Source organism: Uranotaenia lowii, chromosome 1 (assembly GCF_029784155.1).
Source record: "Uranotaenia lowii strain MFRU-FL chromosome 1, ASM2978415v1, whole genome shotgun sequence".
In the NCBI taxonomy this organism is placed as follows: Eukaryota; Metazoa; Arthropoda; class Insecta; order Diptera; family Culicidae; genus Uranotaenia; species Uranotaenia lowii.
Genome location: NC_073691.1, coordinates 34791723 through 34817146, shown reverse-complemented (window position 1 = coordinate 34817146; position 25424 = coordinate 34791723). Strand labels below are relative to the sequence as shown.

Here is a 25424-nt window from a genome sequence, read left to right as displayed (position 1 = left end):
CACACACACAAACTGCGATGTAAAATGCATATCACAAAACAAAAGTTTCACGAGAGGGTTTTTTTTAGAGTGCAGTTGCCTTCTGGAGTTGGTTCTAGAAGGTGCTACCAAAAGAGTCTTGCCTGAATTGTTTTCCTTTGACGTCGGCGGATGCGAATTTGATAGATGTTTGTCAAAGACGAAGGGAAAAAAGCATCCCTACCTATCTATAAGCGGCTCGATATTTTACTTCCATGGAAGTGGAATTTTGCTGGTCTTTTTTGATTAGGGTTTCCATGAAAAATAAGGAAAACAAAATAATCTTTTTCGTTGAAAATCAGCACAAACGATCATTATAGGAAGTATTGATAAAATAATTATTAGACTCCAGGCGGGGTTTGAACTCGTGGCATCAGATGTGGTAAACATAAGCGTTAACCAAAGTCACCACCTAATGGTGAAATCTTTTTTCAGCTCATTTACGACTGATTGTACAATTAATGCCACTTGTTGCAGAGAAAAGATGACACTTTGGCATGGTGTCGTTTTGTTGCATTTTTGGCTTAAAAACCTGTCAAATCTTTTCAAACAAACAGCTATGCGTAGAATTTGGTCACCTCAATCTTTCACGTGCTCAAGAATTCGCCTACAATCGTTCTGTTTCGGTGCTGCTCTGCCTTCCTCATCATCCCCCGGAAGGATGAATCATCATACCTCATCCAAACGGAGCACGGTTTAAGGTTCTATTTTCGAAACCATCTTACAAGCAGCGCACCACGGTCGATCTTCTAGAAATTCGTCATCCCGTGCGGAAAATGTTCACTCTAGATTTTTAAGCCCACCGTCATCCGGGCGTGTAAAAGCCAGCAGAAATGCAGCTCCATCCCATCCTATCGTCATACGGTCGGTTGTTTTCGTTGTCGGTTGTTCTAGTTGATGATGCAGTGAGTTGCAGTTATACGGTAAGGTGTGCTCTGACTAACCTAGTTTTTACTTTTTCGTTGTTTGTTTCAAGCCGAACCGAAAATTATACACCCGCGACGACTACCACAGAGAGTGCAGGAAAATGAACGAAAACGCGATGCAGTGCACGCTTCACCATGCCTCTAGACTCCCTAAGATGGGTCGGAACCGGGTCCATTCTGTTGAAGTTGGAGCCGGTGTTCTAATTTTTTTTCCCTCGTTGCTTTTGCTTTTTCCCGGTTACTTTCTGGTGGAACATGAACATGAATTGCGCAAAGCCAACACATGAGCCGAACTTATGGGAGGGAAAAATGGGGACGTTACACCGTGTTCTATACATGGGAAATGGTAGTTTTCTTCCATTTGCGTCTGTGTTGATGTTTCCGGGTAGGTTCTAGGAATTTTGCGACCGTTTACTTGAAGAATTTGAACTATTGGTCCATCTGGAAAAAAAATTGTTCAACATGTCGCACTCGGAGTCAAATAAAGTCTTTATTCGAATCTCCATTTTCCATGAAATAGTGAAGCTTACTTTTATGTTTGGGGACTTTTGAAACTCTTGAGTAACTTCTGGAGCTCCTGGTATCTTCAAGAACTCCTGAGTACCTTCTGAAACTTCTGAATATCTTTAAGATCTCCTGAGTACCTTCAAAAACTCCTGAGAACCTTCAGGAACTAATGAATACCTTTGGGAACTACTGAGTACCATCTCAAACTCTTGAATACCTTCCGAAACTCCCGAAAACCTTCCTAAACTCCAGAGCACCTCCAGAAAATTCAGAGTACTTTCAGAAACTCCTGAGTACCTTCGAGAACTCTAGTATACCTTCGGAAATTCTTTAGTACCTTCAAAAACTCCTGAGCATCTTCAGAAACTCTGAGTACCTTTTGAAACTTATGAGTACTTTCAGAAACTCCTGAATACCTTCAGGATCTCTTGAGTACCTTCAGGAGCTCCTGAGTACATTCAGGAGTTCCTAAGTTGTTTTACAAATTCCTGAGTACCTTCAGGAAATAGGGAATACCTTCAGAACTCCTGAGTACCATCTCACACTCTTGAATACCTTCTGAAACTTCGGAGTACCTTAGGAATCTTCAGAGTACATTCAAAAACTCCTGAGAACCTTTAAAAACTTCTGAGTAGTTTCAGAAACCCATTAGTAGTATCATAATCTCCTGAGTAGATTCAGAAAATCCTAAGTACCTTCATAAACTTCTAAGAACCTTCAAGAACTCTACCTTCAGAAATTTTATAAGCGCCTTCAAGAGCTAATGAACACTACTCAGGAGTTTCTGAAGGTACTCTAGAGTTCCTGAAAGTACTCTGGAGTTTCGGAAGACACACTGGAGTTTCGAAAGGTTCTCAAGAGTTTTGAATGATACTCTAGAGTTCCTGAAGGTATTCCTTAGTTCCTGAAGCTTCCAATTCCCAAAGGTAATCAAATATTTTTGAAACTACTTAGCAGTTCTTGAAGGTACTCAGAAGTTCCAGAAGGTACTCAGGAGTTTCTAAAGGTACTTAGGAGTTTTTGAAGAAACTCAAGAGTTTCTATAGAAAGAGTTCTTCATGGTTCTCAGGAGTTTCGAAAGGCACTTTGGAGTTCCTGAAGGTTCATTCGTTTCTGAAGGGGAGTTTATAAAGGTATTCAGTTGTTTTTGAAAATTCTCAGGGTTTATTAAGGTACACTCCAGAGTACCTTCAGAAATTCCTGAGAACCTTCAGAAACTCTTTAATAGTTTCAGAAACTCCACTTCAAAAACCCCTAAGAACCTTCAAGAACTCTACCCTCAGAAACTCCTGAGTATCTTCAAAAAATCCTAAGTACCTTCAGAAACTTCTGAATACCTCTAGAAACTCCAGAGAACTTTCAGGTACTGCTGAATAGTTTCAGGAACTGCTAAATAGTTTCAGAAACTCCTGAGTACCTTAGGAATTCCTGAGTAGTTTCAGAAATTTCTGAGTAGTTTCAGAAACTCCTGAGTACCTTCATAAACTCCTGAGTAGTTTTAGAAACTTTTTAGTACCTTCAAGAACTAATGAATACATCAAGGAACTAGTGAGTACCATCCGAAACTGTTGAATACCTTTTGAAACTCAAGAGTACCTTCTGAAACTCCTGAGTACCTTCAAGAACTCTAGTGTACCTTAATAAACCCTGAGAATTTTCAAAAACAACTGAATACCTTTATAAACTCCCCTTCAGAAACGAATGAACCTTCAGGAACTCCAAAGTGCCTTTCGAAACTCCTGAGAACCATGAAGAACTCTTCCTATAGAAACTCTTGAGTTTCTTCAAAAACTCCTAAGTACCTTTAGAAACTCCTGAGTACCTTCTGGAACTTCTGAGTACCTTCAAGAACTGCTTAGTAGTTTCAAAAATATTTGATTACCTTTGGGAATTGGAAGCTTCAGGAACTAAGGAATACCTTCAGGAACTCTAGAGTATCATTCAAAACTCTTGAGAACCTTTCGAAACTCCAGTGTGTCTTCCGAAACTCCAGAGTACTTTCAGGAACTCTAGAGTACCTTCAGAAACTCCTGAGTATCTTCAGAGACTTCTAAATACATTCAGAAACTCTTGAGAACCTTCAGGAACTAAAGAATACTTTCAGGAACTCCTGAGTACCATTTGAAACTATTGAATACCTCCCGAAGCTCCAGAGTTTCGTCAGGAGCTCCAAAGTACCTACAGAAACTCCTGAGTACCTTCATGAACTCTAGAGTATCATCAAAAACTCCTGAGTATCATCAGGATTCCAAAACTTTTGAGAACTTGCCGAAACTCTTGGGTACCTTTCAAAACTCCAGAGTTCCTTCAGGAACTCCAGAGTACCTTCAATTACTCTAGAGTACCATCAGAAACTCCTGAGTATTTTCAGAGACTTCAAAGTACCTTCAGAAACATCTGAGGACCATCAGAAACTCCTGAGAACCGTCAGAAACTCTTGGGAACCTTCAGGAACTAAAGAATATATTCAGGAACTTCTAAGTACCATCCGAAACTCTTGAACATCTTTCAAAACTCCAGAGTTCCTTCAGGAACTCGAAAAAACCTTCAGAAATTCCTGGGTACCTTCAAGAGCTCTGGAATACCTTCAGAAACTTCTGAGTACTATCAGAAACTCCTGAGTACCTTCAGGAACTTCTGAGTACCTTCAAGAAGTCCTGAGTAGTTTCAAAAGCGTTTGAGTACCTTTGGAAATTTATAGCTTCAGGAACTAAGGAATACCTTCAAGAACTCTAGACTACCATCCAAAACTTCTGAAAACATTTCGAAACTCCTGGGTATCTTCCGAAACTCCAGAGTACGTTCAAGAACTCTAGAGAACCTCCAGGCTTCTAAATACCTTCAGAAACTTCTAAGAACCTTCAGAAACTAAAGAATACTTTCAGGAACTCCTCAGTGCCATTTGAAACTCTTGAATACCTTCCAAAACTCCAGAGTTTCTTCAGGAGCTCCAAAGTACCCAATTACAGAGTTTCTTCAGGAGCTCCAAAGTACCTACAGAAACTCAGGATTCCAAAACTTTTGAGAACTTATCGAAACTCCTGGGTACCTTTCAAAACTCCTGAGTCCCGTAAGGAACTCCAGAGTACCTTCAAGAACTCTAGAGTACCTTCAAGAACTCTAGAGTACCTTCAGAAACTTTTGGATATTTCAGAGACTTCAAAGTACCTTCAGAAACACCTGACTACCATCAGAAACTCCTGAGAACCTTCAGAAACTCTTGAACACCTTCCAAAACTCTAGAGTTTCTTCAGGAACTTTAAAAAACTTTCAGAAACTCCTAAGTACCTTCAAGAGCTCTAGAGTACCTTCAGAAACTCCTGAGTACCATCAGAAACTCTTGAGTATCTTCAGAAACTTCTGAGTACCTTGAAGAAGTCCTGAGTAGTTTCTAAAACGTTTGAGTACCTTTGGGAATTTGAAGCTTCAGGAACTAAGAAATACCTTCAGGAACTCTAGAGTACCATCCAAAACTCCTGAGAACCTTCAAAAACTCTTGGGAACCTTCAGGAACTAAAGAATATCTTCAGAAACTTCTAAGTACCATCCGAAACTCTTGAACACCTTCCAAAACTCCAGAGTTTCTTCAGGAACTCCAAAAAACCTACAGAAACTCCTGAGTACCTTCAAGAGCTCTGGAATACCTTCAGAAACTCCTGAGTACCTTCAGAACTTCTGAGTACTTTCAAGAAGTCCTGAGTAGTTTCAGAAGCTTTTGAGTACCTTTGGAAATTCGTAGCTTCAGGAACTAAGAAATACCTTCAGGAACTCTAGACTACCATCCAAAACTCCTGAAAACTTTTCAAAACTCCTGGGTATCTTCCGAAACTCCAGAGTACGTTCAAGAACTCTAGAGAACCTCCAGGCTTCTAAATACCTTCAGAAACTACTAAGAACCTTCAGAAACTAAAGAATAGTTTCAGGAACTACTCAGTACCATTTGAAACTCTTGAATACCTTTCGAAACTCCAGAGTTTCTTCAGGAGCTCCAAAGTACCTTCAGAAGCTCCTGAGTACCTTCAAGAACTCTAGAGTATCTTTAAAAACTCATGAGTACCTTCTGAAACTCCTGAGTACTACCAGGAACTCCTGAGAACCTTAAGGAACTCCTGAGTACCTTCAAGAAGTCCTGAGTAGTTTCAGGAACTCCTGAGTACCTTTATGAATTTCTGAGTACCTTCAGGAACTAATGAATACCTTAAAGAACTCTAGAGTACCATCTAAAATACCTGATAACTTTTTGAAACTTCTGAGTATCCTCTAAAACTCCTGAGTCCTTCAAGAACTCTAAAGTACCTTCAGAAACTCCTGAGTATCTTCAGAGATTTCAAAGTACATTAAGAAACACCTGAGTACCATCAGAATTTCCTGAGAACCTTTAGGAACTCTCAAGAACCTTCAGGAACCAAAGAATACCTTGAGGAACTCCTGAGAATCATCCGAAAATCTTGAATACCTTCCGAAACTCCAGAGTTCCTTCAGGAACTCCAAAAATCCTTCAGAAACTCCTGAGTACCTTCAAGAACACTAGAGTACCTTCAGAAACTTTTGAGTGCCTTCCGGAACTCCTGAGTACATTCAGGGTCTAATGAATACCTTTCGAATCTAATAAATATTTTCAGGAACTCCCAAATACTTTCAAGAGCTCTCAAGTACCTTCAGAAACTACCGAATATCTCCTAAGACCTCTGAGTACCTTTAGAAACTCCTGAGTACCATCAGAAACTCCTAAGAGCCTTTAGGAACTGCTGAGTAGTTTCAGAAACTCCTCAGAGTTCCTTCAGAAACTCCTGAGTACCTTCAGAAACTCTTGAGAACCTCTGGAACTCCTGAGTACCATCAGAAAATCTTGAGTACCTTTAGGAACTCCTGAGTACCTTCCGAAACTCCTGAGTACCTTTAGGAACTAACGAATACCTTCAGGAACTCCATAGTACCTTCAGAAACTTTTGAGTAGAGCCTTCCTTGAGGGTTCTTTAGTCATCTAGGAATCAGTAAATTCTTGATTGTTTAAGAAACCTTACTCCTCCAAGGTTTACGAAAAATACTTGAGAACAAAACCCCTTTGAGGAAACTCTGAAATTCTTCGGGGACTCTTGATTACATTTAGGAAATACCAAAGTGATTGTCCAAATATTCCTCAAATGCACACATGCCACTTCAAGAACTACTTTACACTATGTTTGTCACTTTACCAATTGGCTTGAAAACATAAATTTTCAATATTTACAATGTTGAACAAGTGAACGTTAACAATCACTTAATTAGATATAATTTCCACAAACCTCAACATTCGCTGCGAGGTGTTGTTGCCGTTACAGGTCAGTATTTATCGGAAAAAGGCACCTTATCGAAGCCAACTCTCCGCTAACGATCTTCAGAGCGATCCGTGCGTAACGGATGAACGGGCTCTGAATGGATGATGGTCCCGTTTAATTTAAATGGCACCTTTCTACGACTACGAATAGGCAGCAGGTGGTAGGATATTTTTGTCCGGACTCACCAAACCGGATAAGTAACTGGAAGATTACTCAACAATCAACCACCCGATGACCGGTTAAGTCTTTCGCGCAATAACGGACGGAGGACACTAATGCCAGTTTATATCTTTCTTCGGTTCAGTCAGTTATCGGTGGCAATAACAGTGTTATGAGGCAGCTATTAGCTAAGGTCTTTTGAACGAAGCTTTCGGTTGATCGAGCATGTGAAGATATAACGAGCCTCAGAAAGCTAATTGAACTCTGTAACTTCCGGGTTCTACCTTTAGGAATCGCTCTCAAGAAGGTCACAATCAGTGACCTCAGTATCATACGGAATCATTCATCGTGATCCATCACTGAAACTGGCGCTGCTTTTACGATCAATTATAATAGCATTAAGCCAGGCGGCGACCATTTAATGATTTGCCCTTACTAGTTCGACCCTGATTCCGATGATGGTCCAGCAAGGAACGCCATTACCGGTTGGTAGTTGTTGATGAGCCCACAACAAATCACGATTTGCGCGATCATTCAACCCTTCACCAGCTCAAGCTGCTGAACTATAAAAATCATGAACCGATTCCGCGGCTACCGCGAAGGTAGCGAAGAAAGGTCGCAGGTCACAGTCACGCCGCCGGACGATTTGTTACCTAATTGACCTTGAGGGTTGAACTTGATCGTGGCCAGTTTCGTTTCCCATCTCCAAAAGGTCCCGCCCTGCGGGGGCGCGCTCGATCAAGGTTTTTCCTCCATATTTTTCGTTTCTTTCATTGACGACTTCACAGCTTAGAGCTTTCCCAAAATTGCATTCGAAATCTGCTGCCGCTTCCAATTGCACAGAAACCAAACCACGACTGGCTGCCTTTCGGAATAGCTCGCGGGGGCGCCTCGCGCTTGCTAATGGACATTTCAATTTAAAATGGCGCTGGTTAGCTGATTGGGGTTTCCTTGATGGCCTCTCGTTGTTTTTCCTTGGACCTCACTGGATTTGAAGTGGCTGCAAGTCACCATCACACAGTTGGATTTGAACGAAAATTGCGGTTGCGGTTGTTGTTGGATTCTTTTTTTTTTTTTTTTTTTTGGGTGCTATTTATTGCTAGCAATTTTAATTCCAACCAAACTCGTCCGCCAACGGATGAACGTTTGGGTCATCATCGTCGTCGTGGGTCGTTAAGCAATTTGAGCCATCATTTGCACTATTTCATTTTTGTTTCATATTTTCGCGATACCGGGAGGAAATGTCAATCGATTGCGGTTGTTTTTAAAATTGTATTTGAATGTTGGAAAAAAAGAAAAAAAAATATTTAAAAATACTTTTTATTTTCAGCAGAAGTTCTATTTCACGAGTTAGACTCGTGTTCTGTTACTTGAGACATTTTTTTTATCCCACTTTTGAACCTTTAGTTTTTGTGGTAAAATTGAGACTTAAGTTTTTAACGGAATTTTTAAGCGAGGGGTTTTCTGCCGTCCTGTTTCTTTCATGGCGACCGTCAAAAATTGGCGAATTGAGATTCAGGAAGATTTCAGTTGTTTAGATGAAAAGAAAATCGACCAAGTTTTAATTGATAATGAGAACAAAACAATAAGACTAGTGTGAATTAGGACAAACCAAATGTTGTCATGTTTCTTGGATCAAAACATATGGCGCAAAACATATGCAAATAACTGGAACAACAATATGTAAATCTGGGACGCTCCCGGCTGTCTTGTTGCGAGATTCTGGTCTCCATTCAAACTTGTTCACATCACATGTACGCTAGCTACATAACAGTGCTCGGTGCCCCGTAACATTAAGTTAACACGACCGTTACTAGTAGATAATCATAATGTGTACTTGTACTTTTATGAGCACACACACGTTATTAACAACAACAGGAACAACTAAGAGTATGCTCTTTTAGAAGATACGTGGTGCCTAATCGGTGTGGAATGTACGCTTCTAATGTTAATTATAACAATCTTGCATTGCAACTCAAGATCAAATATCTAAAAATGTTTTAAATTAATCCTAAAGGAATAAAAAGGGAGTTGCTGCTCGCTTCCTAAATATCAAAAAAGCTCGTTTAAATGATAAAAATATTTTAAAGTACAGCTAAAAAAATAAAAATTGAAAAAAAAGCCCAATCGAGTTATTTTTTTAAAATACACTTAAGAAAAATATTGTAAATCAACTGAAAAAAAAAGATTCGTGCTAGTTAAATTTGTGATAGATTTGTTACAGTGATAAACTTTAAAAAAAAACTCAATTTTAAAAATATGTTTACATAACCAGATTCAATTCAAATAAAAATAGTTTACAGGTAAGAGGACAGAAAACATTCCTTATGTTTTAACGATTTTTTTTTTAAGGAGGAGACAAGGATAAAACTCATGCATGGGAAGGTATCTGACATTGCATTTATTTTCACTATTCTTTTTTTTTGTCTAACTTAAAACTAGTATTATTTACAGAAAACTGGGAACACTTCAACTACAAACAATAGAAGTAGGTAGGAAAAAAAATCACACACACTAAAACCGTCATGCTATTCACAAGCATTCACTCAACGGCACCGTCCACCAGTACCACCGCAAGGTACCGATCCAGGAGCCGTTCAAATGCATCTACGGTGCTACCGGCGTACAGGAGCATCAGCATTCCTAAGGGTATTAACAGCAGTGCTGCCACCGCTAGGAATCCTTGGGAACTGCTGCTACTGCAGTGTTGCCGGCTTATTGATAGAGTTGGTGCAAAAAGTGTTGGTGTCAGTTGTGACTGGTGTTGGTGATCGCAATTGTTGCTTTCGATGTCTTTGTTTTGGAGTAAGGGAACAGTGCTGCTAGTTGGAGGGAATTTTGGGCAGTCTCCTTCAGAGGAGACGGGGACATGTTGGGGTGTTTCGAGATCAGATTGAGGGTTTTCAATGCTTTCGAGGATTTCGTAAGAAGTAGGAGGAACGTTTGGAAGGGAGTTGGCTTCATTCGAAAGCGAATCAGTGCTGCCAGTGCTGTCGGATGATTGGGAACCTAAGGCGTGGTTATCGTTTTCATCCTGATTCAAACGAACAAGTAGAAGTTGGTGTTTACAAAACGATAGATTTTGTGAACTGGTTAGGGGTTAGCGCAAGCAACAGGCAAATGGAATGTACATGCATTAAACGATTCACTAAAACAATGGTGTATTCTAAACCTTTTTTTTCTCGTTTCTACACTATGTTCAACTAAACTATTTTTTACGTTGGAGTACTATGTCTACGGACAGAAGGGTAGGGTAAATGGTACACATGGGTTTTGATCAGGTGAACTACTAATGCCCACTGACAGCTGCCAGGGCTGCCAGCGCCTGCCGGTGTTCCGTGATGGGGAAGTTGGTGATGGTGGTAGTAGGAGTTGTTGTAGTACTAGAGGTGATGTTGGTGGTATTGGTGGAGTTATCGGGGGAGCATGGAGGTTCCGGGAAAAATCGATTGAAGCCAACCATTCGAGCGAACGGTGGCTGGAAGGCGAAATGAACGAGACAGACGGCGATCAGAAACCGGCCGATGTCCAAAATACTTACGATATTGCCGAATTTCTCATAGCTTCGACGCTTCTTCGCTCGCTTCGTTGTGTCGGTTTGTGGTGAAGCCACTAGTAGAGCGTAGTGTTGAAGGAGGGTATCGGAGGGTCACAGTAGTGTTCAACAATCGGACGACAGTAGTAGTAAAAGTTGTGGTTGTGATGGTAGTAGAGGAAAAGGGAATCGAGAAATAAAAAAAAACTTGTTAAGCACGTTTACTGAACACCGACTGTAGTGTGGTATATTACTTGGACTAGATTCTGTGCCGAGCACCTTGCGGCTACGCTTGACTCGCTCCTCTTCAACCGGCTGACTGTACTTGCGAATCGCGGCACCCGTTCCGGTTGTACTGATGGGAGCTGCGGCCTGCGTTGCCTCCTTCATCGCTGCCATCCGGTTGACCGCGAACCGGCGCAGCTTGGCGAATTCTTCCATGCTGTCGATCTGCTGCTTCTGCTTGAACTCCGCGTAGTCCAGCTTCGGGTGCTTGACGTGCGGAATCTCCCCTCGGAACACTTCGCATATCTGCTCCAGATAGTTGAGCCACTGCTTCGGGTCTACCCCGGCTAGACTCGTTGATTCCGGGCCGGTCATTACCCGAGGGATGCCTGTTAGGTGTTTAAAAGAAATCGACGTTGAAGCCGAACGTATTGGAAGGAACCCATCCAACAAACTTACCCAGATGATTTTCGAAGATGTCGAACGCGTACTCGTTGCACTCCTCCGGACCGCATCCGTCCAGTTCTTCCAGATTAACCAAATCCGGTCGATACCGGGCGATGAGCGTGCACAGGATTCGCCCGCTGGTGAAGCACTGTGCCGGGTCCTGGAGGTCTTGTGCGAGCTCGTTGCCCTTGAGCTGGGACTTGACCCACCGCAGCAGGACCGTCCCCAGTGGGACCGTATCGTTTGCGCTTCGTCGTTTGCGTTTGGGAACCAGAGTGTCCTCCGGTCCGAGCGCCGTTGTCAGCGAGTTAGTGTCGATGAAGGTTTGCTCCAGAAGGCTCGGGTCGTCGGTGTCTAGCAGGTGTTTGATCTGGATCACGTTAACCGATGATTTGTTCAGGTTTGGATACCGCGTACTTGGATCCAAGGTGTAGGCTCCGATATCCCTATGTAGATTTTCCGGAGTCGTTTGAGCCAGTAACCGGTAGATGGATTCTCGTTGTGCTAGCACTGCCAGAGCGCTGTTTTTGGCGTTGGAAAAGAGTTTGATGGCGTAGGCTGCATCCATACTGGACAGGAATCCACGGGCACAACCAGATCCCGTAGGCCAAAATGGTTCGAGAAGACTGTCACCGACCAGGCACGATAGAAGCCTGTAGTTTTTGCGGACCGTGACCTTACAGGAATTGTCCGCAGCAAACATGGAGGTGAAGTCGAACATGGCTACGTCCGGTTTGCCGTAGTGGTTGACCGCGAACTCCAGGTTGGGCAGTTGATATTTGGTACTGAAGTTGGCAGCTTCCCTAGCGTAGTCGAGCAGTTTCGTAGTGTCGACGTTCCCCGAAGATAAAAGCTCCGCGGGGTCCGCGTAATCCTGTATGATAACACCCTTATCGAGAAGACTGTGCTTCTTGGCAGTCATCACGAAATAGTGCGTTTCGTCTTTGTAGTAGACGATGTTCTCCAAATCGATACCGGTAGTCTGGTACAGTTGTTTGAAGAACGATTGATTGAAAATGAACGCTACTCCACTAATTTCCTCAACCTTAGCTTCAGCCTCGGTTTTCTTGTTTATAAAATTGGCAGTGATGGCAATGGCCAACTTTCCACGGAACTCTTTCCGCTTAAAACCCTCCAGCGTATTCCGCTTCCCATCGGCACCGATCAGCACATCAAACTCGTAATGCGACACCGCATGTTCTTCCGGCGAGACAGCCGCCCGCCAGCCGCACCCGTCCTTGGGTTCCAGTTCTCGCACGAAGGACACGCCTTCGTGCACTTCGACGCCCAACAGCAGCGCCACCTTGAGCAGGATGCACTGTAGCTGCCGGATCGAGATGTGATCGATCGACCCGGCGCAGAACTTACCGTAGAACTTTTTCGCCCCCAGTGCCTTCAGGTCGGTGATCAGAAATGGCCACAGGTGCAGTACGTTATTCCTAGATATCCTATCACGTTTTTCGACCACAACCTAGAGGGGTTTGGAGATTGGTTTGGTTTTAAAACAGAGAATGGAAAGACTTCTGGATGACGTCACATTGGCTGAAATTTTTGCGAGATTTTTCCCTATCGAATGCACTATTTTCAGGTACAGGAAACAAGGTATCCGAAGAGTTATATTTCAATCCTGGAATCATAAAGTTTAGTATATTTTGAAGGCACCTCATAGTATCTTGGCATTTTGCGAAAATTTGCAATCTAACTCTTAAGTTAAGTTACTTTATAAGATAAATGCTCTTATAATTGACAGTACGGTAGTTCTTAAAAAAATTCACTATCGCATTGCGAATATCAGAATTTCAAATTTAGAATCCTAGATCCTAGATTTGAGAATTTCGATTTGGTAACTTACATCTCAAACAAAGAGTCAAGGCTCGAGAATTGAGCATCTCGATTTTAGAATATATCATCTAGAATCTAGAATTTATAATACAGAATTTTCAGCCAGGAATCTAGAATTATGATTTCAGAATATAGAATCAGTAATCTAGAATCTAGAATCTGCAATTCGGACTCATTAATTGAAAATCTTTTTTTTTTTTTATTTTAATCTCTAATTTTAAATCCAGTACTCATTTCGAATTCTAGAATCTGGAATGATGAATAACGAATCTAGAAGCCGAAGTCTAAAATCTAGAATCTGAGATTCATTACTTTAAGTCTGTAATCTAGAATGTAGTTTCAGGAATCATAAACCTAGAATTTAAATTTAAGAAACTAGAATCCAGAATCAGACCTCTGAAATCTGAGAATCGGCATTCATTAAGTAGAATGAAGATTCTAGAATCTAAAATCTAGAACATATAATCGAAAATCCGAAAAATTAAGGGTGAGAATTTAGCATTTGCCGTCTAGAATCTATGTCTTGAATTTAGGATCAGGAATTTAAGATCCATAATCTAGACTTAATTGATGAAAATTTAGAAACTTCAGTTATGGATGTAGAATCTAGATCTTGAATCTAAAATCAAGTGTATATTATTCATAATTTAGAAGTCAGAACAATGATTTCAGAATCTTGATCATGAAACTGTATTCTGGGATTTTTAATCTAGAGTCCAGAATAAACAATCTTGAATCTGTATTTGTCCTCTAGAACCTAGACCATTAACCTTGAATCTGGATTCTAAAGTGTAGAATCTAGAATTCAGAATCTGGCATCCAATATTTTGAATTTTGGATATTCGATCTAGAATCATGATTCTAGAAACATGAATCTAGAATCGGGAATCTTAATTAAGTTTTTCTGGATTTGAAATTCTAGATTCCAGATTCAATAGTCTAGATCCAAAAATCTAGAATATTGAATCTGGAATCTAGAATTTAGACTCCAGAATAAACTAAATCTAGATTCCAGATTCAAGATTCTAGATTCAAGATTCTATATTCAATTCAGGATTATGGATTCTGGATTATAGATTCTGGATTATAGATTCTGGAATAAAAGTCTAGATTTTAAACTCTGGAATCTTGATTCTGCATTCTAGATTGAGTATTCCCTATAACATTTGATTTTCTACTTCATAAATTCTAGATTTCAGAACATAGATTCATGACCAGGGTGGCCAGCGGGTTTCCATTTTCAAATTCCCGGCTTTTTCCCGGTTTTCCCTTGTGAGACTTCATATTTTTCACGGTTTTAGAATAAACTGCATAATACCTTTTACAAGATTTATTGACCGAACAAATAGACATTTTATTATATTTGTAAGTGAAGGTGTGTGAAAATTTTTAGTGAATCAATTTTGTAACTCGAAAGTTATTCACAATTGCAAAATTTGCGGTGAGACTGGATTTTGTATCGATAATAAAGCATTTAAATGTTGAAATGTTAAATTCCAGTATTCCATTTGTTCAACGAAAATTGTCACCTTCGTTTTAGTCTTTGACAAAAAGTTTTTTCCAACTTTGACAACTGTTTTTTGAACGGAAAATTCTTGATTTTTACAATTTGAATATTTTGGACGTCATCTTGGAATCTTGAAGTACAACATTGCATCATTTTGAAACCGCATTATGCTATCATGTGATAAATCTAAGTTGACCTTCTGGATCTCTGGATCTAAAAGATTTAAAAGTTCGTTCAACTAATCAAAACCAAAACTTCTATTTGTCAATAAAACAGTTTTGGGTTCAAAGGTTTCTTAAATATTTTAATTTTTCGTGAGGAAAATATATTCTCCGAGACATGAGTCTGAATTTAAAATACAAGCTTAGTTATATTTTTACATTTTCAAATTTAATTTTGAGTCCGATTTCAAAACTTGAAATCTCCAACTGATACCAGATTTTTTTCAAAATTCATCTGCTTTTTTCGGAGAACTTCTGAATGCATGATTAAAGTCTTAACACAGAAAACTTAATTCGATCTTCTTTATTCTAAGTTCTGAATCAAATCTGTATTCAAAATCTAAATTTGAAACATCATACTGAGCCTAAATTTCAAATCAAATTTTTCTACATCAATTCTGAATGAAATATTTGGATTCTGAAATTATAATTTCCAATACTTCGGTCTTTAATTTCTAACATTCGATGGAAAAGCGAACAATGAAGAATGGAAACACGCATAAAGTTTTCCTATTTCGTATTTTCATCAAAGAAAAACAATTAACGTCTATGTCAAACTTTTAATAAAAATTTACTCTTGATTAACTTCAACCATTTCTATACGTAGGATTTGTATTGAAAAAGTGATTTGCACTACATAAGATTTCTTCCCGGTTTTGATGTCGAATTCCCGGTTTTCCCGGTGCTATTTTCAATTCCCGGTTTTCCCGGTTCGCTGGCCACCCTGTTCATGACTCAAGACTATGAATTCTAGATTCAAGATACCAGTAGCATACCGATATTAGTTTAAAATTTTACATTCAAGATTTTAGATATGGATGTTCAATTTCCGAATCTAGATACCAGACTCTAAGCTCTAGTTTGAAGATATTCAAGATTGAAGATTCCGAATTTCACACACGTTACTCTTTACACAGAACTAAATTCTAGTTTTTAACAAATAGGTTTAAAAGAAATCTAGATTCAATGATCAGGCTTTCCGATTTTAGATTCGTATTTTAAAATTATAGATTCTGGATGCTCAATTTCATATTTCAGATTATTGATCCTGAATTCTAAACAGCATGAGATTTTACATAGCAGCTGGTAATTATAAAATCTTACAGATTTTACATTCTAGATTTTTTATCCGAGATTCAAGAGTCTGAGTTTTGAATTCTAGATCCTAGACACTAGGTTAAAACTGGTATACCAAGTTCAAGGTTCTGAAATTTTGGAATTTGATTCAAGATTTTGGATTCCCGATTCTAAATTATAAATTGGAAATTTAGATCAAAATTATATATTCCCGATTCAAAGTTCAAGATTAAGGTAAGCAGATTGTCCGGTTATTTAATACAAAATTTCATTGAAAATTACTCAGATTTTGTCCGTACAAATGAAACAAAAAAAAACAAATTTTGTTGTAAAATTTTTTGTTATGCCTCTAAAACGAATTTTTTTTAGCAGGATTTAAGATTTTGCCAGGTTTTTATATAAAATTTCCCGGTTTTGTACGGCGCAGATTCTTGCTAAAAAAAAGGCTGGCAAACTTATTTTAGATACTAGATTCAAAGCCTTAAAATTAAAGATTCTACATCAAGACTCTATGTTAAGCTTGCCAAATTACCGGGTTTTATCCGAACTTGCCCAGATATTTTACACAAAATTGGGGAAAAGTCCGGTCCGGCCTGGTAGCCAGGATTTCCTTGAAAAAAGCCCGGATTTATTCATTTTAGTTGCAAAATCAGAAAGAAAGCTCAAATCGGGTTCATGTTTTTTTACGTTGAATCAAAATAATCAAGAACGGCTTTCTGAAATAAAAAACAAATATGATTTAAAATCTTCTAGTGTGTTTCGGTAAAAAAAATTATTCAAGTATTTTCGATTTGTTTAGTAACTTCTTGGTTTTGCGATAATTGTCCCGGGTATTGGCCGGATTGTAGTATGCAATTTTGAAATAATTGCCGCGATTTTGCTAGGTTTTCGGATAAAATAGCCCGGATTTGCCCGGCTCGGAGACGTGCGGAAAAAGTTCTGGAATCGTTACTCTAGGTCCGTGATGAAAATTGCAGAATTTAGATTCTAGGTAACAGACTCCAGATTTTGATTTCTAGATTCAAGATTCTAGTATCTGAATGTTTAATCAAGAATCATGATTTGGTTTCGAGATTCAGAATTCTGGATTTAATAGTGTCTAGATTTTTCATTTGAGATTCTGAATTCTTTTTTGGGTAGTTTATTTAGATTAAGATGGCAGCCAAATGGGTCATGTCCAATATCATAAACCAACCATATACCTACAATTTGTAAATTCGCCTAGAAAACAGGCCTGTGCAAAATTTTAGCTCCATCGGACTTGATTGAGGGGTGCCTAAAAGCGCTTAAAATTCCGGTTCTTTGACCCTCAAAAATCACCAAATTTTGTCTAAAATTGACTTTAAAATTTAAAAAAATCATCAAAGGGGGGGGGGGGGGAAGAAAATTCGTTAAAACGAAAGTTTAATTTTGATGATTTAGAAATGCATGAAATTTCGAGATCTAGTGATATAACGAACAAAAAAAATTTGCCCAGAAATCTACTTCTTGGACTTTCCGTTTTCCGGAAAACCGGTCTTTTTTTTTGGAAAACTGACCCTGTACTAGAAAGTCGATTTTTAGATAAAATTCAGATAACACCAGATCTCGACGTTTAATGCATTTCTAAGTCATTTGACATCAAAGTTAAAATTTTGATCATCCGAATTTCCTTTGGTCCCCCCTTTGGTGATTTGTAATATTTTAAAGTCGATTTTTGACAAAACCATTTTTCATCAAGCTAACACCAGATTTCGACGTTTTAAGGATTTTTAAGTCATTTCAGGCAAAGAAAATTACAATTTCGAATTTTCCGATTCATTTCGGCCCCCCTTTTTAAATGACTTTTGAGGGTCAAAAACCTCTAATTTTGTTCGATTGAGCTTTGGTCCAATCTTAAAAATGAATATGGTCGGTTTTCAAAAATTTTCCCATACATTCTTTGCCACGCTAATGTATATTGGACATTTTAAATTTTAAATTCTAGTACCTCGACTAGAATCTAGTTTCTAGAAATTGGATCCCTGATTCTGGATTTTAAATTATGGATCGCATCTCTTAACAGATTCAAGATTAAAGACTCTAAATTATAGATTACAAATTTTAAAAGCCAGAATCTAGAATGATTCATATAAGGGAACAGCATCTTAGTGCCTAAGTTTTACACATTTATTTTTTACGAAATTTATGATCTGGATTTGTTTCTCGTCAGTTTTTATTTTTTACATCCAGTTTTGGTGATAATGCTTTTGAAAAACCGACCAGGACACAAGGCAATAAAAAAAATGCATTTGCCAAGTTACAAAGAATTTAAGAACTGATTATGTGTCGTCGAATTAAAATATTCAATCACATTATTTTCTATCAGCTCTCGTTTGTGAGATTCGTGGATTAGCTTTTGAAAACATGCAAAAATTTATTTAAAATTTTTAAAACTGTAGAAGATTCAAAAGATATTAATAAGGGTTTGAAATCAATAACCAACTATTTATATAAAATCAAAATCTTTCATTGAATAGGAGATTATAAAAAGATTCAAAATCAGTTTTTGTTTTGCATAAATCATTTATTAAAGATTGATTTTTTATGACCAAAACCAGATATGATAAGTAAAATCTGACAAAAGATAAAAAATAAGATCGCCAAAATCTTCAAAAATAAATAATTAAAAGATAAATACTAAAAAAACAAATTGATAACTCATAATCATTTAAATCTTCACTGAAGGACGATTTTAAGATTTGATATCATTTAATTACTTTGTCGAAACCGTAGTACGATTTGACTTATGCTTTTTTAACAAAAAATATTAATTTTTGGTTCAAAAATCTTTCACGTTATTAAAATTTTACGAAAACAAAAATAAAACAAAACAAAAAATTTGTAACCATTTTTTCTTAAAAGTAAAAGTTTCTTAAATATTTTTAATATTTTAATTTTATTATCTTAGAAATATTTGCCAGTGCTGCCATTTGCAAACTTTTTGAAAGATTTTTTCCTCCTCTTTCTAAAAACAAACCCTTAGGTCTAGAAGACTAAAGCTTTCGGGGGAAAAATACTGCACAGATTTGGGTTCAGCGCCCCAAATTAGTCAAAATCAGCTTTGAAACTCTTGACACCAACAAAAAATGTGGATATTTAAGAATAGTCTAACCAATGACTTGGAGTATGAATACTAGAAACTTGAACCCAGCACCAAAAATCTGAAATTTGTATCTCGATTATTAAATCTGGAATCGAAAATCCGATACATAGGATTTAATTCTTGAAAATCAGGTGTAAAAGATTTGAATTTGCAATCTCAATCTGATACGGCGTTAAACCAATTTTTTTTTGTATTCGAGGTGCATTCGATAGGGAAATTCTATTTTTTAAGAGTTTTTCAACAAAATCATTCTCCTTCAAGGGGAAAGGTGCAGCAGAAAAAAACTTACCACTTTGGCGCCGAGCAGCTGGGCTTCGATGGCGGTGCGCAGCCCACAGGGGCCGGCTCCGATGACTAGAACGCGGGTTCCATTGGCCGCGGTGCCTTTGTTGTAGACGCGATGCGAGGCGCGGGCGTCGAACTTCTTCCACAGGGCCTGGGCCTTCCAGTTGCGCACTTTCGCCTTGAATTTGGGGTAAAATTCATTGAGCGGCCCGGGCCTCAGGCCCAAGATATCACACATATTTCTGTACAGGCCCAGGATCTGCCGCATGGTGGTCGCGGCGCAGAAATGGTCGAACATTTCCGCCGCCAGCGACGCCGCATTGTGGTCACTGATTGCCGGATTCATTTTTTCCTACAATTGAGAAAAAGATAGAGAAAAATATTTCAATTAGCATAACTTCTTTGAGACCGAGAATAATGAAAAGGGCCGTAATAAATCACCGACTACGATATGACACTTCCCGACTAGCTAGATCTATCCCATTGAACAATTGGCTTTGTGTCGAGGAACCTTCCCGTTATGAATCAGAGCGATTAGACGCGAAATAAAAGCGCAACGAGTTCGCCTCGTCGACTAATGTGCAAATGATTCACACCCACTCACGTCCACTCGTGGCACAGAACTGAACGCGATATAATCGATCCGCATTTTAGAGGCGGAGGCGCTAACCTGTGACACAGACGACTCAACGACGTTCACAGACACCCACCCACACGCGTCGTTGGTCTGGCGCAAGAATCGCGCAGCACAAAGCCAGGCGACCGGCCAGGCGTATACTTTCGAGATATGAAAATTGCAAACGTCCGGCTCATTGAGAAAGAAAACAAACCAAGATCACTGACGACTGACGAAATTCTTCCTCCATTCCATCAACCGAACCGGAGTCTGAATACGGAATTGACTGGCAGCCTTCGTCTGATGGGGCTCGTCTCACCGCCAAAAGATTCAATCACAATTCGTCTCGTTGCTGCTGCTGCTTCTCTTCGGACATTATGCTGAACCGGTATTGACCTTAGATGGTCAAAACAACACAAAACGAGTATCACTCTCTATAAGGTGCTGATGCGAAATCCCCCAACACATACCTCCATACATCAGCTGGTTATCTTCCTGAGGCGTATCGTATGAACGAACTTACACAAAAAAAAATCGTCCATCAACAAACGGAGGGATATCATAAAAATCCAAATCTTATCGCTCCGTTCGCGTCTCCTCGGTTCGCCAAGAGTCAGTTAGTCAGCCGTGTTCCGTGATATACCTTCTTATCTCAATAAGCAGCACTTTTTGCATGTTATTTTTTCCGTTCGTTTCGTACATTTTCATTCAACGGTACCGTGCGGTCTTCGATTTTACCATGAATGGGCATAAGCAGTAAAAATTAAAAAAAAAAAGACAATAGTGGTTGACTTTTGCTTGTTTTCTCATTCGAATGAGGAAGAAGATTCAGGAAATCCCACTAGGTTCCAGGTTCAACTTTTGTCGTAGAATCGTAAAATCAGATTAAAATCATGATAGATTGAACTGTTAACCCTTCATTTCATGATTTTTTATTTTTTCTCGAAAAAATTCTCAATAGTGCGCAATGATGAATACATGAAGGGAAAAATAAGGAAAAAAATATTATTTTCACATAATTCGGTTATTTAGCAAAAATATTAATTGTTGCATATTTGCAACAACATGAAACGGTTACACCTTTTTTTCTTCACACTTGACAACTGGAAATAAATGCTTATTCCTAATTTCTTTTGCACTAATCATAGTTTTCGCACAGGAACTTCGCAAATCTAGATTTCTGGACACCGGAAAGTTAAGAATTTATCTGGGAGTAGTTATGTATGTTGGTTTTCCACCATGGGTGCACGGATTCACCGCAGTTTCTGCCTAAGTATGTGCTCTCATGCATTCTGGAACCGACCCCATGGCTTCGTATGTAGGTATATTTTGGAAGAACGAGTCAATCAGGTTACTTAGAGGTATTCCGGCATCCGTGCATATACCTGGCCAGCTGGCAGCTGGTTAAACATTCATATAATCAGTTATAAGAGGAAACACATCTTACCTGTCGGCTTCTTATGGGATTCGAACCCAAAAGTTGTCTCGCCGATACCGGGAATCGAACCCAGCCTGGCACATCGGAACCAGACTCGCACCAGCTTATCCACTCGACTACAAAGACTCTCGAGAAATTAGCTAGGAGTAGTTATGCGATAATATACCACCTACTGAGGAAATTATTTCTTACGTTTGCTTGAAGGTGCTAAAAAAACGAACACACACATATAGGATCTCAGTGAAACTTCATGTTTCTTTGAAGAGATCTAATTTACTTAACTCTAAGGCGTACATCTTTCAAGGATTTTATGGCTAGCATCTTACCACCAGACCACGGAAAGAGCACTATATGTGTCGTGATCGGGATTCGATCTCATGGACTCTGGCTTAGATGGTTGGAACGCTATCCTCTAGGCCACGACCGGCGGCAAAATGGAAAGCTTCTTATCTATACAACTTTTCTGAACATAACCTTGAACAAATCAACACATATCAATTCCGAAAACGTATTTAAATTGGTTCTGATAAAGATTCTTAATCTTAAATCATACCATAACTTTATGCCAGTTTTAATAAACAAACTTGATATTGAAGAGCAAAGTCTCAATTTAGTTTTGAAGGAATGATCCAATTACAAATTACATTAAACTATTAAATATCATTTGTTGGCAAAATTAAAAGAACAATAAAGATTTCTTCGGAATGAGCATTAGAATTTGGAACATGATTCTAAAATTAGAATTCAAACTTGAAATCAGTTTAAGAATAAAAAAAGAAATAAAAATAAAACTAAATTCGAGAACAAAAAGTTTCAATTTAAAATCAACTTCCAGAGCTTCCAGGAAAAGGTTAAATAGTATAAATAAAGAGCATTTTTCGTCGATTGATAATAAGAAACGGCTCATACTTTAGTAAAAAATAATGAGCATTGTAATTTTCAATCAAATCATTCCTTCATCTCTAAGAAAAAAAAAAAGCAAAACAATACTTCAAACCTCGGTTATCGAATGTTGGCAATGTTGGAATTACAAATCCCAAATAAGTTAATTATTCGGACCCGTCCTAGTTTAAAGTTTGATAAATTTTGAACTTTTTATAATATTTTTCTAGTTTTGATAACGGTTTAGAGCAATATTTTATTTTTTTCACCTCGGGGGCCCTCTTTATTCAGGGGGGGGGGGCAATTTTTCTCATCCCCCCCCCCCTCTTAATACGGCCTGAACATGATAATAAATCATTTATAACGAAAACATTGTCATCGGGAAACAAATACACTGTTTAACGATGCAAGTTTCGAAAACACACTATGGAACCCATATAACTACCTAGGGTACTACCGTTGCATGGTGTTGCATATTTGCAACGGTTATTGAAAACCCATTATATCAGAGAAAAAACAAAAAAAAAATTTAAATTTTGTTTATTATGTAAATTACTTTAGTGGGAATACGAAAATATTTTTTTTGAGTCGAAAAAAATTCTCAATATGAATTACACTAGGCCAAAAATTTGAAAAATTAGGCTTTTTCCACATTCCATATTTTTCAGATTCAAGTGGGTTTTTTTGGTTCCTATAAACACTAAAAATATTTTTTTTTTAATTGAACGTGATCTTGAAATTATAAATATTATTCCCATCGAAAAAAAAAAATACTTTTTAGCTAAATGTGAAGTTAAGAACAGTTTTAATTAATTGTTGCATATTTGTAACTTTATGAAACGAAGGGTTAACAATTAAGAAAGCCTTTGAAAAATAGTAAGCAAATTTGAAAAGAGCGGTTTAAAAAATCTCGACACAACTCTAAAAACACACAAGTTCCATAGGAGTTCCGCATGGATCTAAAAAGTTTGATAGAGGTTCATTGAAAAGCACCATAAGCACCATGGGCTATTTTGTCAATTTTGTCTTTTTTTGTCATTTTTGTGATTTCTGTCATTCTGGTAATTTTTTTTATTTTTGTTATTTTTGTAAATTTTGTCAATTTTGTCAATTTTGTCAATTTTGTCTTTTTTGTCTTTTTTGTCTTTTTTGTCTTTTTTGTCTTTTTTGTCTTTTTTGTCTTTTTTGTCTTTTTTGTCTTTTTTGTCTTTTTTGTCTTTTTTGTCTTTTTTGTCTTTTTTGTCTTTTTTGTCTTTTTTGTCTTTTTTGTCTTTTTTGTCTTTTTTGTCTTTTTTGTCTTTTTTGTCTATTTTGTCTATTTTGTCTATTTTGTCTATTTTGTCTATTTTGTCTATTTTGTCTATTTTGTCTATTTTGTCTATTTTGTCTATTTTGTCTATTTTGTCTATTTTGTCTATTTTGTCTATTTTGTCTATTTTGTCTATTTTGTCTATTTTGTCTATTTTGTCTATTTTGTCTATTTTGTCTATTTTGTCTATTTTGTCTATTTTGTCTATTTTGTCTATTTTGTCTATTTTGTCTATTTTGTCTATTTTGTCTATTTTGTCTATTTTGTCTATTTTGTCTATTTTGTCTATTTTGTCTATTTTGTCTATTTTGTCTATTTTGTCTATTTTGTCTATTTTGTCTATTTTGTCTATTTTGTCTATTTTGTCTATTTTGTCTATTTTGTCTATTTTGTCTATTTTGTCTATTTTGCCTATTTTGTCTATTTTGTCTATTTTGTCTATTTTGTCTATTTTGTCTATTTTGTCTATTTTGTCTATTTTGTCTATTTTGTCTATTTTTGTCTATTTTGTCTATTTTGTCTATTTTGTCTATTTTGTCTATTTTGTCTATTTTGTCTATTTTGTCTATTTTGTCTATTTTGTCTATTTTGTCTATTTTGTCTATTTTGTCTATTTTGTCTATTTTGTCTTTTTTGTCTTTTTGTCTTTTTTGTCTTTTTTGTCTTTTTTGTCTTTTTTGTTTTTTTTGTCTTTTTTGTCTTTTTTGTCTTTTTTGTCTTTTTTGTCTTTTTGTCTTTTTTGTCTTTTTTGTCTTTTTTGTCTTTTTGTCTTTTTTGTCTTTTTTGTCTTTTTTGTCTTTTTTGTCTTTTTTGTCTTTTTTGTCTTTTTTGTCTTTTTTGTCTTTTTTGTCTTTTTTGTCTTTTTTGTCTTTTTTTGTCTTTTTTGTCTTTTTGTCTTTTTTGTTTTTTTTGTTTTTTTTTGTCTTTTTTGTCTTTTTTGTCTTTTTTGTCTTTTTTGTCTTTTTTGTCTTTTTTGTCTTTTTTGTCTTTTTTGTCTTTTTTGTCTTTTTTGTCTTTTTTGTCTTTTTTGTCTTTTTTGTCTTTTTTGTCTTTTTTGTCTTTTTTGTCTTTTTTGTCTTTTTTGTCTTTTTTGTCTTTTTTGTCTTTTTTGTCTTTTTTGTCTTTTTTGTCTTTTTTGTCTTTTTTGTCTTTTTTGTCTTTTTTGTCTTTTTTGTCTTTTTTGTCTTTTTTGTCTTTTTTGTCTTTTTTGTCTTTTTTGTCTTTTTTGTCTTTTTTGTCTTTTTTGTCTTTTTTGTCTTTTTTGTCTTTTTTGTCTTTTTTGTCTTTTTTGTCTATTTTGTCTATTTTGTCTATTTTGTCTATTTTGTCTATTTTGTCTATTTTGTCTATTTTGTCTATTTTGTCTATTTTGTCTATTTTGTCTATTTTGTCTATTTTGTCTATTTTGTCTATTTTGTCTATTTTGTCTATTTTGTCTATTTTGTCTATTTTGTCTATTTTGTCTATTTTGTCTATTTTGTCTATTTTGTCTATTTTGTCTATTTTGTCTATTTTGTCTATTTTGTCTATTTTGTCTATTTTGTCTATTTTGTCTATTTTGTCTATTTTGTCTATTTTGTCTATTTTGTCTATTTTGTCTATTTTGTCTATTTTGTCTATTTTGTCTATTTTGTCTATTTTGTCTTTTTGTCTTTTTTGTCTTTTTTGTCTTTTTGTTTTTGTCTTTTTTGTCTTTTTGTTTTTTTTGTCTTTTTTGTCTTTTTTGTCTTTTTTGTTTTTTTTGTCTTTTTTGTCTTTTTGTCTTTTTGTCTTTTTTGTCTCTTTTTTGTCTTTTTTGTCTTTTTTGTCTTTTTTGTCTTTTTTGTCTTTTTTGTCTTTTTTTGTCTTTTTTGTCTTTTTTGTCTTTTTTGTCTTTTTTTTTTGTTTTTTTTGTCTTTTTTGTCTTTTTTGTCTTTTTTGTCTTTTTTGTCTTTTTTGTCTTTTTTGTCTTTTTTGTCTTTTTTGTCTTTTTTGTCTTTTTTGTCTTA

The 25424-nt window shown here is 36.9% G+C and overlaps 1 protein-coding gene across 8 annotated transcripts in view; it reads right to left on the bottom strand.

The window, feature by feature from the left end:
- The window catches only part of LOC129747424 (F-actin-monooxygenase Mical), a 181898-nt gene that overhangs the window by 48183 nt on the left and 108291 nt on the right, over positions 1-25424 (bottom strand). For 6 of the 8 annotated variants that reach the window (XM_055741648.1, XM_055741698.1, XM_055741706.1 and 3 more), the window contains exons 3-6: positions 19196-19543; positions 11148-12606; positions 10718-11077; positions 10470-10540 (exon numbers count right to left, since the gene is read on the bottom strand). In XM_055741648.1, the coding sequence (XP_055597623.1) occupies positions 10470-10540; positions 10718-11077; positions 11148-12606; positions 19196-19537 (2232 nt within the window). In that variant the 5' untranslated portion in view covers positions 19538-19543. Of the gene's footprint in view, positions 1-10469; positions 10541-10717; positions 11078-11147; positions 12607-19195; positions 19544-19632; positions 21842-25424 lie in introns of those variants that run through there. The other 2 variants (XM_055741681.1, XM_055741689.1) reach the window with 2 other exon arrangements.